Below are 12,546 nucleotides of genomic sequence, written 5' to 3'. Positions count from 1 at the left end.
CCATTCTCCAAACTTAACTGGCAAGTCCTCCTTGCTTTCCATAGGTATTGTTTTCAGGGCCTAAAAATGCTATGAGCAACCAGATGTAAGGAGCTTTGGAAAACTACAATTCCCAGAATTCCTTATGCATGGAATGCTCTTATTTTTGAGTGATGTGTGCTGCTGCCTGACTGCTAGGTAAGTGAGGAAAGGGATGAGGAGGGAGATACTTAGCTGTAGTTGTGATTTTGGCCCTTTTTACATAGCCTTTGTAAACTTTTGGCTGCTGGTTGTTAGTGGATTTTTTGTACCATTTCAGACAAAACTGACTTCGCTTCCTTTTCCTAATGGATTTTTAAACCTTTTAACAAAAAGCCATTTGTGTCCATTTCCAGTGTGGAGTTGAGCTGGTGTTTTAAGTTCTCAAGTTCTTATTGCGCTTCCGGTTTGCTTCAGAGTACTGTTTGAAAAGTCCATAGTGCTTTCAAAGTGCTTCCTTTTTTATTTTCCCAACCAATTCCAGCACGTTCCTTAAAAAAAATTTTATATAGATTACAGCTACAGCATTGTAACGATGGGTGTAACAGGTTCTCTGAATTGAAGTTGGGATAGCATGGATAACAACTGGATTAAAATGAAAACGTGAAAGAGGCCTTAAAGTTTTCAGCAAGCTTCTTTGCAAGTACCTGTAAAAAGAAGCCTAATATTTTTTCTGTAGTAGTTTGAAATGAGAGCTTGCAAAACCAAGTGTAAATTGAGGCTAATTGTAAGGATTTTTCCTGCTACCTCTAACAGATTAAATTATCTAGCTGTTAGGGTTTTGAAAGTAATTATTACATATAAAAAAGTTAAACCTGGACTGACAGACGTATGGATCACTAAGGTTGGTTTATGATTTGGATGCTGTGCCAAACCACCGATTGTCCAAATTATTATGCAGACTATTGCCATTTGGCTTAAGCTAAAACATGGTTTGTTATTATGTCTGAATCTTGTTATGGTGTATATTTTTTTAAATTGTTTTCTGCCCTGTAAAATAATTGCGTGTTTAAAAGGTAAAGGTGCAAGCACCGAGTCATTCCTTACCCACGGGGGGACGTCGCATCACGATGCTTTCTTGGCAGACTTTTGTTACAAGGTGGTTTGCTATTGCCATCCCCAGTCATCTACACTTTACCCCCAGGAAACTGGGTACTCATTTTACTGACCTCAGAAGGATGGAAGGCTGAGTCAATCTTGAGCCTGCTACCTGAACGCGGCGTCCACCAGGATCGATCTCAGGTCATGAGCAGAGCTTGGGCTGCAGTAGTACAGCTTACCACTGTGTGCCACGGTGCTCCTAATTGCTTGTTTATGTAGTAATAATTGCTTGTTTATGTAATAGATGAAAAAGTAAAAAACTGCCTTGTGTAAAAAAAAAGGGTTTTTTATGCTTCTATACTTGTAATATAAGAATACTTATAATTGATTTTTACTTTGGCTATGGGTGGTAAAGAAATAAAATAAAATAATAAATGATGATGCACTCTACATAGATCTGTCCCTAAAGACAATTCAGATACTCCAGTTGGTACACAGTGGTAAGCTGCAGTACTGTAGCCCAAGCTCTGCTCATGACCTGAGTTGGATCCTGGTGGAAGCCGGGTTCAGGTAGCTGGCTCAAGGTTGTCTCAGCCTTCCTTCCTTCCAAGGTTGGTAAAATGAGTACCCAGTTTCCTGGGGTACAGTTGGTACAGAACACTGTGGCACAATAAGGTGGGAAGTGGAATGTGCATGCCACAACAATTATGTAGACACTTCACTGGTTTCCTATCAGTTACCGGGTTCAGTTCAAGACTAAAAAGCCATCCATGGCCTGGGAACCGCATGCTTGCAGGGCCAGCTCTCTGGTTACACCCTGCCATGTTAGCTTCTGAAAGTTCCACCCTGCTAATGGGTAGGAGGCATGCCTGATCATGTACAAACATGTACAAGAGGATAAGCACAATAGTACAGTGGAATAGCTCAGGAGGCTGCTTCTATAAGGTGTAGTATTGTAGGCCATTGCCATGTTTACTGTGCATATCCCCTTTTTTTACTGGAGTGTACCTCTGTAATCTCCATTTTGTGATATCATGCTTTAGATGGTTTTTGTTGCCTAAGGCAGCTTTTATTTACATAGTTTTCCAGTTTCTATAATCCTACTTCAATGTTTCTTGGAGGTCTCTGACTGAACTGCTTTTCATAGTTTGTAATATACCGAGTGTCAGAAAAAAAGGTGGATTATAAATGAACAACAATAATAAAAAATTAACAATACAATCTTAACCCAAATTTCTTACCTGTTTGTTTCTTTGGGTATCAGTCTCCCTTTTGGATGGTCATGACTATTTTTAGTTGTTTTGTGTTGGGCTCTAGCAAAAGTAATAGGTCTCATATGTTGTCAAGTTCTTGTTAAAAAAGGCATTTACCTATTCTTATACTGGATTCCCATGTACTGCATGTGTAGAAGTTTCATAGATAATACAATATTGTGTTGGGATGTGTCAACTTAACTAAATTTGTTAAGAATATGAAAACTGTGAACACCTCTTATGATGTCACATGCTATTAAAAATACTGCTTTTAATTGCCGCATAGTTTGGATATACATATTAGTTTCTTTCTCCCCTTTCCTGTTTCCTTCTTATCCACTAGCCAACCTATCTTTATGTGCCCCCACCCCTGTCTTCAGCTTTCCCTGCTTCTGTCCCCCATGGTAGCCTCTACTTGGAAAAATTATATCCAAGTCAGGCCCAGTTGGTGTGAGGAACCCACAAAGATTTGCAGGGGCACCTTGTTTCTCCCTATAACAACTTCTCCCACACTATTTCTTCTTTCTCTCCTCCTAAAATAAAGTGTGCCATCAAGTTGCAGACGACCCATGGTGACCCTATGAAGTTCCATCTCATGGGGTTTTCAAGGCAAGAAATGAGTAGAAGTTGTTTGCCGTTGTCTTTCTCTGCTTGGCAGTTCCACTCTACCTTGGCAGTGTCCAGGGCTTTTTTTCAGAGAGAACGCGGTGGAACGGAGTTCCAGTACCTCTTGAAAATGCTCACATGGTCGGTGGCCCCAGCCATGTGACCATTTTTGGCCACCATGTGACCATTTTTGGCCACCAGCCATGTGACCATTTTTGCCAAGGGCGATTTAAACTTTAAAAAACTCCCCCCTTGTTCCAGCTAACCCAAAGTGACATCGTTGTGCAGTCCTGAGTTCCACTACCTCTTTTCCCAGAAAAAAAGCCCTGGAAGTGTCCCATCCGTGTGCTGACTATGGTCAACCCTGCTTAGTTTCCAAGCTCTGATGAGATCAGGTACCCTGACCTCCTCATCTTTCCCTGCTTCCTTCTCTCTCCCCCACCCCAACCTACCTAACAGTAGTACAGTCGAATAGTGCAAGAGTATAATGGTTTCAGTCTCACAAAATATGTTTCACTTTTGTGGAGAAAAATGTGGCATTTCGAACATAAATTCAAGCAAGATCACTTTATTTCTTTTCCTTGCCACCTGCTTTTCTCTCTCTTATGCATTCCCATTGTGGTTTTGTTTCTTAATATCTGAGTAAGAGTAAAAATCCTACCGGTAAGATAAAGTCTGGGCATGCAGTCTCCTGAGAGTTTACTGTACATGGCTGTGCCAGGAAACCACTGGAGGGTTATACATTTCTTTGTTCAGACATTGTCTTCTGTGATTGAAATCAGCTGACCTGAAAGTGCCTTCGCTGAAATGAAAAAATGCAGTCACTTTATTGGACTTCAGATGACTTTGAATTATTGAGCATTCCTTTTATACAGAGCGAGTATTGTGTTTATGAGCTAAACCGCTTTTTTTGGTCTTCTCTTTCCCTATTCCCATCTTTTGCTTCAAAAAATTCCTTAGGAATGACTTATTGATGGTGTGCCGCCAACTGAACATGGAGGAGTCTGTGGCTGAGATCATGCATCAACTTGGTGCAGATGAAAATGGAAAGATTTCCTTTCAGGATTTTACTCGATGCCGCATGCAACTTGTGCAAGAAATCAGGAAAGAAGAAGTGGAGCTTTCTGTAAAATCAGATGACTCTTGTAAAAAGAAAACATTAAGGGACAGAATAGCTTCCTGGCCAACAAGCAGTGATAACAGTTTGGGTAGGTATGAAAGATTTCATTATTCCTTGCTTATTGAAAACTTGCTGTTTTGTGTTGATCTTAAAAGGCATTACAAGGGTTTAATCATCCTGGATATGTATCTTGGAAGTGTGTATTTGATAGAGTTGATTGCATCTTAGTCCCAAGGTTGTGCAACCAATCAGACATCGTTTGGCTGATGCCTGAAATGGAACTCTGTGGATAGAGCTGTTTTGTGTAAGCAGACCCCAATGAGGTTGTGGTGATTTTTCAGCTATGCCATTACACCTATGTGAGTTGGGTCTAAGTTAATCTTGACTCAGGTGAGTAATTGTTATTACAAACGGGTTTTTCCCTACACTGTATCAGTACATGATCATAAAAGAGTGTAACAGAATGGTTATCCATGCCTCATTAAGGCTTCTAACTGCTCATGCTAAAGAGTTTGTCTTAAATATTGAGCAGCATTTCAGGTGAGACCTGAAAACAGCTTTCCTGTCAGGCTGTGGATGTAGACAGGTCCCTGTACCATTGCAACAAGAAGTCCAAGCTCTTGGTTAAATGGTTTTATTCAGAAATCCAATCATTTCCATATATATGTCCATAGAATTACTCAGAGGCAAGAAAGCATCTAAGCAGTACATGCTTCCTGGATAGGAATAGGAACTTGAAGAAAGCACAGCTCTAAATACTCGATCATTTCCCCCCTCCCACTTAGACCACTGGTTTGCCCGGGAAAAGGTCTGGGAACTTCTTCTGGAGTTTATACATCAACCTAGACAGGACAAAGAGGTATAAGAGTCAACGCTAACATTGCAGACAGTACAAAGTCACTTCTGTGAGCTTCAAAGAAAAAAAAAGACAGCTGCGTTCTCAGGCTGCTAGAGGGAGAAATGAAAGTGATGGTTAGAGCATTTGCAAAATGAAATCAAGCTACAGCATTAACAATGGTTCAACACATAGAACAATGGCATGGATGTAGGGGTACAGACATGACGTTTCCTTTAGAGAAACTGTTTGTCAGTACAAAATAATTTATAGAGTTCTTGCAATACTCTCCCCACCAAGACACAAAGAATCTTCTTAAGAGTTTAATTATTTATTTTATTAACATAAACTCTAGTCTTTTTAATAAAGCAAAAAATCAAAATAGAAATGCTTATTAGTATAAAACCTGCAAAGAGGGAACAAATAAAGGCAAGAAGAATTATGTTTCGTAATATCTCTCAATAAAATCTAAGTTTACATCAATCAGATTTACTATGAAATGTGTTAAGGTTCCCATAGCACACATTACATGGGTAAGTTTCTCACTTAGTTCTTCATGAGATTACTTTCAGCCAGAACCCTGGTCTGCTGTCTGGTTTAGCACGAAATCTAAGATCTTTTTCATGTGATAACATAGATAAACTATGATTGGTTTAAGATTTAATTAATTCATATTTTCAATCATGTACAATTCTACATAGCCAAAAAGTGACACTGTGTTCAGCTGCAAGATAAGAAATATAAATCAGTGACAGGAAAAGTTAAGTGAGCAGATCATCATTGGTCTGTTCTACAATTAGAAAACATTGATACTCTCCACTATTTTTAATTAGCTGTCAAAGATGAAGCAGCAGCTGTGGTAGTTATACTGCGTGCTAGAAAAAACACAGTAAAGTTCATACAGAGTCCGCTAGTATACATGTGTATCACTAATCCATATTTCCATGATAGGAGTAGCTCAACAGTGCCATCCTATGCAGTTACGTCCGTCAGTTGACCTTAGTGGATATAGAAAGGTGCAGTTCTGCTTAGGATAATACTGCAGCTGCTGTCATTGTAGCCTGGTGATTGGCATTAATGATTCTGAGACTGGTAATGGCAGAAAAATGAATGTGAAGTGAAAGTGTGACCTTTTTAGGTTTCTTTAACTTGAACACATAAGATAGGGAATGGTTGTCTACAGATTTACATTAGGTCTCATCCAGACACTGCTGACATCTCTAATCAAAGTAGAGTGCTATTTGAGACATGCTTCCTGTAAATGGATGTGTATGAGTTTCCCAACATCTGTATTTAAAATCATTCATTTCTCTTTCAGTACATTTATACCCCCTGCAAAACCATTACAGACTAGCTTCTCAATGCATATAAAGTTTATTCAGAAAATTTCTAAGCCATTCTTATAAAGTAAAAAGCAGCTTATAAAATAAAACATGAGCAAAAGAAAAACACAAAAATTGTTGAAAATGAACAAACCATCAGAAACCCAGCCAGAGCATACACTAGGGGCCAAAATTGTGGAAACCTTTTGGGAAAAGTGTATTTTTGAGGTTTGATGGCTTGTAACACCACATTTTTTTTGGAGTAATACCATAAAATTATATATCAATGGAAAGATAATTTAATCAAGAATGTAATGCAATAACTTTTATGAAGGATTTTTTTTTAGAACAGTAGTTATAAAGAAGAAAATTGAAACACATAGAAAAAATGAGTTCAACAACAATTCTCACCATGTCAGTTAATACTTAGTTGGGTAACCTTTTGCTTTAATTACGGCCTTACAACGCCTTCCCATGGAGTGAACCAAGTTTTTTTAGTTCTGCAGCTGTTATAATGTGAAACCACGATTGAGTTATTGCTTCTATTGCGTTTTATTGCTGGGTTGCTTCTCACTAACCAGTTTCTTTAGTCGGCTCCATAAATTTTTGATGGGGTTAAGGTCTGGGCTATTCCCAGGCCATTCCAACAGGGGAATATGATTATCTTGAAACCACTTTTTGCACACAGCAGCAACATGACATGGAGCTGAATCTTGTTGAAATATAAATGCTTCATTATCTTGGAAAAGATCACGTGTGGAAGGCTTCAGTTTGGGCTCAAGTATTTCAATTATGTATTTTTGAGCATTTATATTGTCATTTATCACGCAAATTCTGCCCACACCTTTTGATGTCATACAACCCCGTATCATAACACTAACTGGGTGTTTCATGGTAGGTGTAATGCAATCAGGATGCAAATGTTCTCCGATTCCTCTTCTCACGTATTTTATGCCATCACTACCAAATAACACTGTCCCATTGTTCCGCTGTTCAGTTAACATAGGTTTTAGCCCAGTTTAATCTTTTCAACCTTTATTTGAGAGAGAACAATTTTTTTTCGTGGAATTCTAGCATTAAGACCAAATTCTTCCAGTCTGCGCCGAACATTCCTTGTACTCAACTTCACATTGAATTGCGCCATTTCGTTCTGTATACACCCCGATGATTTTCTTCTGTCACCTAGGCTCAGTCTTCTTCTATCATCCCTCGCTTGTGTGCACCTTTTCCTGCCTTTACCAGTCTGGTTTTGTAGTGACTGAGTTGCCTTATACCTCTTCAAAAATTTAGAAATGCCACCTTTGGTTAAGTTTCCACCAATTTTTCTTCTAATTTCTTCATAACTGTAGCCTTGTTCACTTAATAGTACTATTTTACATCGCTTTTTGGGTGACCAGTCAACTCTTTGTGCCATTTCTTTAATTGTATTATGTTGAATGGCTTCATTCAAATGAAGGAATGCTACTTCATATCAACGTAAGCAAGTTGTGCTTCCTTTTCCTGGTTATTTGGCTATAACATTTGATAGAATACAGATAATTGAACACGCTTTGTTGCATTACATTCTTGATTAAATTATCTTTCCATTGATATATAATTTTATGGTATTACTCCAAAAAGAGTGGTGTTATGAGCCATCAAACCTCAAAAATGCACTTTTCCCAAAAGGTTTCCACAATTTTGGCCATTAGTGTAAAATCAGAACAAAACAGTTTAAAAGAAAACTCATAAAAGGCTAAAATGGGCTGTAAAAGAATTTTAAATCTTGGGTAAAAAGAACCATTAGGGCTTGATGCATAAAAGAAGCAAGGTAGGCCCCAGGTGAGCCCTAAGGAGAAGGGCATGACACAAAGAAGGTGCCACCAATGAAAAAGCCCTGTTTATTTTTGCTGCCACCACCCTCAGCTCTGCAGATGAGGATCAGAGATTGGATAGACGGTGGGCTAAACAGTGTGGGAGGAGGTGGGGTTTTTGGTACCTTCACCCCAAGCTATTTAAGACCTTCAAAGTAATAACCGGCACTTTGAATTGTGTCCAGACAGAGATTAACAGCCAAAGTAGGTTTTTCAGTGCAGGGATAATGATCCTTGCATCTTGTTCCTCGTAGCTTGCCTACCGTATTTTGAACCAGCTGAAGTTTCTAGACAATTTTCAAAGGCAGTCCTACATCAAAAGTATTGAAGCATGCGTATTTTTCATACACATATTCTGAACATGGGTGTACATTCATTCTTATCCATGTGCGGCTATAGTGGGAATGTGTATAATGCCACTCTGAGTAGAGTAGCATTCATTTTGCTAGGCATGAATCTCTAGTAACATCTGCTGTGTTTGGATAAGCTTGTGATTTTTCCCGACGGTTCCTCTATATGGCGATGGAAAGCTGGGAAGGAGGAGACACTTGCATTTGCTTTGGGAGGCCACCCCATGCCATGTATAACTTCACGTGTAACCTTACTTATAACAAACCTGTTTCTTCAGTTAATTACTGTTTTTTTCATTGTCCTGAAAAAAAATAATCTGAGTTATTTCTGTCACTTTGGTTAATGTGGTTATTTTTTTTTTAAGCAACAATAAGTTTGTGTTGTATAGCTGTTTTGTAATCACATGTCCATAAAAGCTGTTCACAAGTCAAAAACACAATGAGGAGAATGTGTATCACTGACTCTGACTAATGAGAATATAGTGTGGTATTGTCTTTTTAGCTCTTTAGCTCTTTGTCACAGAATCAAAACTGGGATTTAGAAAACTTGCAGAGCTGCTCCTGGTTGGTTTGTAAATATAACCTAAAGAAGGAAGCATCACAAGTGCTGACTAATACCAATGAACCTGATGAACATTCATGGTGAAGAGATGTCTGTTCATAATAACAATTGTCTTCAAAGGCTGTTTATAGGCACATCTGCTCTTCATGTGTTGTCTTTGCCCTATTATCCATTGGACATTTCTGCTGGCTTTCCATATGTGGTGCCTATTTTTTAGGGACTACCAAGAATCATTCAAATTAAACTGTTTAACTGAAACTCTAGAAATCAACAGAAAACAAATGCAGTTTTAGTAGAGAGAATCAATGATGGTCTAAACTTAAGACTAGATTTTGCCAAATGCATATAGATCAAAGCAAGGCATGTGGAAAACCTGGAATCAGTAGAAATTTCTTCAGAACCAGATACATAAGCAGATCTGTGAACCTCATGGTGCTGAGCTGCGACTCATGCCTGTCCACCTTCATGGCTTCCCTCTTGAGGACTCCCCCTGGCCTCAGATTTGGAAGAGTGGGGTGGGTTACATCACCTGAAATTTGTTTTTCCAGTTTTCTAAAAAAATTACACATTAAATTATGCATTAACAAAACACAACAAACAAACAAACAAAACCAAAAAGAGCAACTGCAAAACAACAAGGAAATGGAAAAATTATTGCCATACATTTGGTTTTACAGCTTCAATAGGGTGTTGTTACTGCTCTTATGCCTTGTCAGATTATACCTTTCCATAGATTTCCAGTCTTGAGTGAAGAGTAGTTGAGTGTTGATTAGCAAAAGATATAAATGGATTCTCTAAATGACATAAAAAGGATCCACATTCACTTAATTTTTTTGCCAATCTATTGAGTAATTTTCCCAACACAGCTACGTTCCACAGGTGCATCTAGCTTTTTACAGAAGAAATAATGGTGTCTTCAGAATCAAAAACTTTTTAAAAAAGCTGTACTACTTTTTGGATTTCTCATCTAATTGCATAAAAAGAGAAGGATCCAATTTGGTATAAAGTTCATAAAGGTAAATGCCAGTCAAAATGCTTAGTTCAGGTATGTCCTTGGCATAATCCAGATTTTCTCACCGATTGATAGCATATAATATTTTACTGTTGCTAATAGGAGAACATTCCATATTGCCTAGATGTCACCTTTAGGGGCGGGGTTGGCAGGGCTGAAACCTCTTCATGGTAGGAGAAACTTGCTGATCAGTCTGCTTTCATGCTTCTGACACAAAGGTAAGACTTTTGTGAAACTTCTGAAGAGCTCCAGTGGGTTGGGGTGGGCTAGAGTATCTACAAGACTGTTTGGTTGTTCCAGTGCTCCTATGCAGGGCTCATTTCGAGGGGGAATGCGCAGGAATGCAGTTCTGGTAGTTCCCCCAAAGAGGTCACATGACAGGTGGCCCTGCCTACCTGACTCTCAACCATTTTGGGCCCATTTTGGCCTGGATTGGGGCCAAAATGGCCCGGATCGGGCCTCTGATGGGTGGATCACTCTCTCACTCAGCAGCAGGCCAATCCTGACCATTTTGGGGCCCCTTTCAGCCATTTTCAGCCCCTTTTTGACATTTTGGGCCCAATTTTGGCGCTGAATGGCCAGGATTGGGTCCAAAACAGCCAGGATAGGTGATGTCAGGGGGTGTGGCATATGCAAATCAGTTATGCTCATGACACACTTCCAGTGATGTCAAGGAGCATGGCATATGCTAATGAGTTATGCTAATGAGTTCCTCCCGCTCTTTTTCTGAGAAATGACCCCTGTCCTATGTTATCTGCTTCCTGAAAAATTGGTCAGGCATGACCAAGAAAATCATGGCCTGTGCAATGACCACCCAAGCCATTCATTTAAACCACGAAGAGCATTTATGCACATTTGCTGACATGGATTAGGAGCAGGGTGGTGGCGTTTGTTTGCCTGTTTCTGTCCTTCCTTTCTAGGAAAGAAAGTCTTGTTGGCTGAGAGAACACAGCGTACCCTTCCACAAATAGATGACATCTTGTCATATTCAGTAAAGGGAGCTGCTTTTCTAGATATTTAGGAAAGGGCCTTACTGGAAGAGATTTGTAGAGCAGCTGCTTAGGTCTTTCATGGGCCATTACAAGATAAGAATGAAAAATCTATCTGAGCCAGTCTTTGGGAGAAGGGTATTACAGAAAGTCCTGTAGTCCCGTGACTCCCTATAATGTTATTTGGTTAGATTAGAGATGTAAAATTTCAGGACATTTTGAAGCTGCAGGAAAAAAACCCTGATTTTTGTGGGTGGAAAAACAAATTTGGAGGGAAACAAATATATGCAGTATTTACTGTTTGGGGGGGGGAAGTCACCCCCTGGAACAGCTGTGTCATGTGACTTCCCGGGCGACAAGCCTTGACCGCAGGGGCTGGCATTTGGGAGGGTGAGGGGAGGCGAGAGGCTGGTGTGAACGAGCAAGCCCAGGGAGGCCGCCTCCCCATCTCCTTCTTTCCTGCCAGTGCAGCCTCACCCCTCCCTGAGCTGGGACTTGGGAGCCAGGCAACCTGTAAAGGAACTCAGGTGGTAGTTTTTAGACAGACATTCTGGACTTAGCTCTCCTCCCCGAGCGAGTGCAAGTTACAACCATCTTTCACAATGTTTTCCCAGCACACACTTATCCTGCCACCATGTGCACTGTCTCCTGGCTCGTACCCACAGCTCGAGGCTTTCGGGCAAAACATTTGGCCACCTCCCTACTTACCTATGGTCATGGGTGCCCTGGCTGGAGTTTATGTAGGGTGTCTGGGTAGCCAATTGGCTGCAGGGAAGGGGGCTCAGCTGCCATGGGAGTGTGAGTGGATTGGTCCCTGCAGTAGTCAACATCCTATGCTCCTCCAGGCTGTTTGGGTGTGACTCATTGTGGGAGAGGGTGAGCTACGCCATCATTTTTTATGGCTTAACTTTCTGCTACTGTTGGGGGCGTGTTTGGGCCTGAAACGCCTAGGGAGCCAACTTGCACCTTGAAGATCAAAATGGGGTTTCGGGTCCTTTTTTACAGAATGCCCGGGAGAATGAGGGTAACTCCAGTGATATATTGAAGGAGCTCTTATTATTAACTGTTAGAACAGTGGCCAGTATTTTTGAACAATTAAAATCAGTGCTCTTAAAGTTAGACCACTTAATTCAGCGGGCTCCAAAGCTTAATAAATAGAGATGGGCACGATCCAAAAAAAATTAAAGATCCAGCTGATCGTGGATCGGCGCCTGCAATGATCCTGAATTAATGATCCACACCGATCATCTCCTGTTCCCAAGCCGTGGATCGTGGAGGCCAAAGTGGGCCACGCTGCTGTTCCCAGCTATGTGGGAAGGTGGGTGGTGGTGGCAGCCACCGGGCCTGGCGGGCACGGGGAGGCAGCGACGAGCCACCTCCTCTCAGGTCCCACTCAGGTCCCATTCAGCAACACAGGAGGTCTGTGTTTGGTCGTCAGAGCTGCCTATCAGGGTTTGCAGGGATGAAATTGGAGTGTCCATGGCTACAGAACACCCCCTTCCCCCTCCTTCCCCTGGGTGTCTTCTCCCAACTTGTGACTGCTTTGCTGCTCCGTGGTTGGAAGGAAGCCCTGCTGATCAAGGAA

The 12,546-nt window shown here is 40.7% G+C and overlaps 1 protein-coding gene across 1 annotated transcript in view; it reads left to right on the top strand.

The window, feature by feature from the left end:
• Window positions 1-12,546, top strand: part of MCC (MCC regulator of WNT signaling pathway) — a 301,701-nt gene that overhangs the window by 32,234 nt on the left and 256,921 nt on the right. Inside the window, exon 2 of the mRNA XM_054987477.1 lies at window positions 3,879-4,126. Coding sequence (XP_054843452.1) covers window positions 3,879-4,126 — 248 coding nt within the window. The remainder of the gene's footprint in view (window positions 1-3,878; window positions 4,127-12,546) is intronic.

This window comes from Eublepharis macularius, chromosome 8, assembly GCF_028583425.1.
Source record: "Eublepharis macularius isolate TG4126 chromosome 8, MPM_Emac_v1.0, whole genome shotgun sequence".
In the NCBI taxonomy this organism is placed as follows: Eukaryota; Metazoa; Chordata; class Lepidosauria; order Squamata; family Eublepharidae; genus Eublepharis; species Eublepharis macularius.
This window is presented reverse-complemented; position numbering and strand designations above follow the sequence as displayed.